This window comes from Cupressus sempervirens, chromosome 4 (assembly GCF_028749045.1).
Source record: "Cupressus sempervirens isolate cs-2001-9-10 chromosome 4, ASM2874904v1, whole genome shotgun sequence".
NCBI classification, from domain to species: Eukaryota; Viridiplantae; Streptophyta; class Pinopsida; order Cupressales; family Cupressaceae; genus Cupressus; species Cupressus sempervirens.
Genome location: NC_143121.1, coordinates 406,936,976 through 406,938,797, shown reverse-complemented (window position 1 = coordinate 406,938,797; position 1,822 = coordinate 406,936,976). Strand labels below are relative to the sequence as shown.

The 1,822-nt window shown below is 38.9% G+C and overlaps 1 protein-coding gene across 1 annotated transcript; it reads left to right on the top strand.

Moving 5' to 3' along the window:
• Positions 1 to 936: 936 nt before the first annotated feature.
• On the top strand, positions 937 to 1,497 carry LOC149561771 (transcription factor SCREAM2-like). The gene is made up of 3 exons (XM_089827901.1): positions 937 to 1,070; positions 1,130 to 1,147; positions 1,344 to 1,497. The coding sequence occupies exons 1-3, from the start codon at positions 937 to 939 to the stop codon at positions 1,495 to 1,497; spliced, it is 306 nt and encodes a 101-aa protein (XP_089684027.1).
• Positions 1,498 to 1,822: the final 325 nt, after the last annotated feature.

Genomic DNA, 1,822 nt, shown 5'->3' with positions numbered 1-1,822 from the left:
TGTAGTGTATGTACTAGAAGAGCTTCGATGTGTGCCAACTATTAAAATTTATAATGCAATCCTGAATGTTTTAGTTAAGCATGATTTTTATATTGCAAAACATTTCTTTAGAAGCACAATGATGAGCTCTAAGTGCAAACCAAATGTTTACAATTATGGTATCTTGATAAGAGCATTTTGTCTTCTTGATTGTAGTCAAGAGGCATTCAAAATACTGAAGTCAATGAGGCATCAAGAATATGAGCCAAGTGAAGTTGCATAGCATACATTGTTAAGTGGACTTTGGGGATGGAAAGGAGCAAGAAATTGGCTAAATATAAAAGGACCCTCACATTTTCAAAGGGTTGCCCATGTAGAAAGAAGGTGTGGATGTCCAAGTAGAGGAATGGGTCTCTTTCTTGGAGCAACCAGTGAATGGGAGGTAACTTCAAGCATAAAGAGAGCCTATGTTAAACCAAGAAGCCCATACCTCTTATAGAGGACCCACGCTATAAGTATATTGCATCCATGACATGGAATTAGCAAAGCCCATGAAAATACAAAGGAATCCATGCAATTAGCAAGTGATGGGGCAAGGAAGCCTATGAATTAGGGAGACCTTGCATTTGAAATTTGGAGGTTGCAATTAAATAAAACAAAAAATTGCTAGTCAAAAAGAAAACACAGGCACATTAAAGAGACTTCATGCATCCAAAGAGAGCTCACACTAAAGGAAAAAGGCCTAGAGTAGATGCCAATGAGTAAAAGTTATAGGCACACATAGTGAAGCTACGAGAGTAAAATAAAATAGCAGGCATAAGAAGCATTTGGCATGACACCCACGTTGAAGAGAGAAGCCTTAGTAGGGGATTTTGGAGAGCCCATAGGTAGCTAGCTTGGGAAATGAAGGCCACATGTACAAGAAAGAAGCTATTTGAAGGAAATTCCAATAGCCTCATGGTGAAAGCAAGGCATAGAAAGAAGCTCAATAAATGGCTTTACATACTTCATTCTATAGTTCCCACAATGTCAACAATGGATAGGGTTTCCATTCTGGGTAATGTGATGGAGTATTCAAAGGACCTTCTATAGCAAATCAATGATCTTCCTAGGGAGCTCAAAGGAAATAGGAATGGAAGTGAAAGTACAGTTGCAGAGAGAGGGGTAGGTCTTTTTCCTTCTAAACTTACTATTTTAGCCCATAACTCCTTCAACGCCTCCACTATCCCTTGCCATGTCAAGGAAGAATGTTCTTTGGCCTTACCCACCCATTTAGATGCACAATCACAACCAACTTGGGTGGAGATGAAGATAAGGGATGGAAGGGTATTAAACATCCACATGTTTTGTACAAGATGACCAAGATTTTTCATATCTACCATGAGAGCTCTGAATGAGTTGGGGCTTGATTTTCATCAAGCAGTCATCAATTATTTCAATGTCTTCACTCTTGATTTCTTTTTTTTTCTTAAGCCGAGTAGTGAAGAGTTTGAAGATGCCAGTAGAGAAGGCCACTAGTTTTTGAATAAAGTAGAGAAAATGTAGAAATAATATCCCACATTGCTTCCATGGTGAAGCTTTTATATTTTAAATACTCCACCACAAAAAGTTAATGGTTGTCTTAAGGAAATGCCTTTTAAAACACTAGGGTCATGTGCATAGGGCCCATGAAGATAGCTAGAGGTGACTTGTAGAAATTTTGAACCAAAGTTTCCTAATGCTGATGTGGAAGTGGAGGCACAAGATTATACCATGTGGCACATCTTGTGGCTAGTGCGTCCTCACAATAACAAGTTGTATAGAGGATAAGCAATGCAGGAATGTGCCTAGGTGCCACATGGAA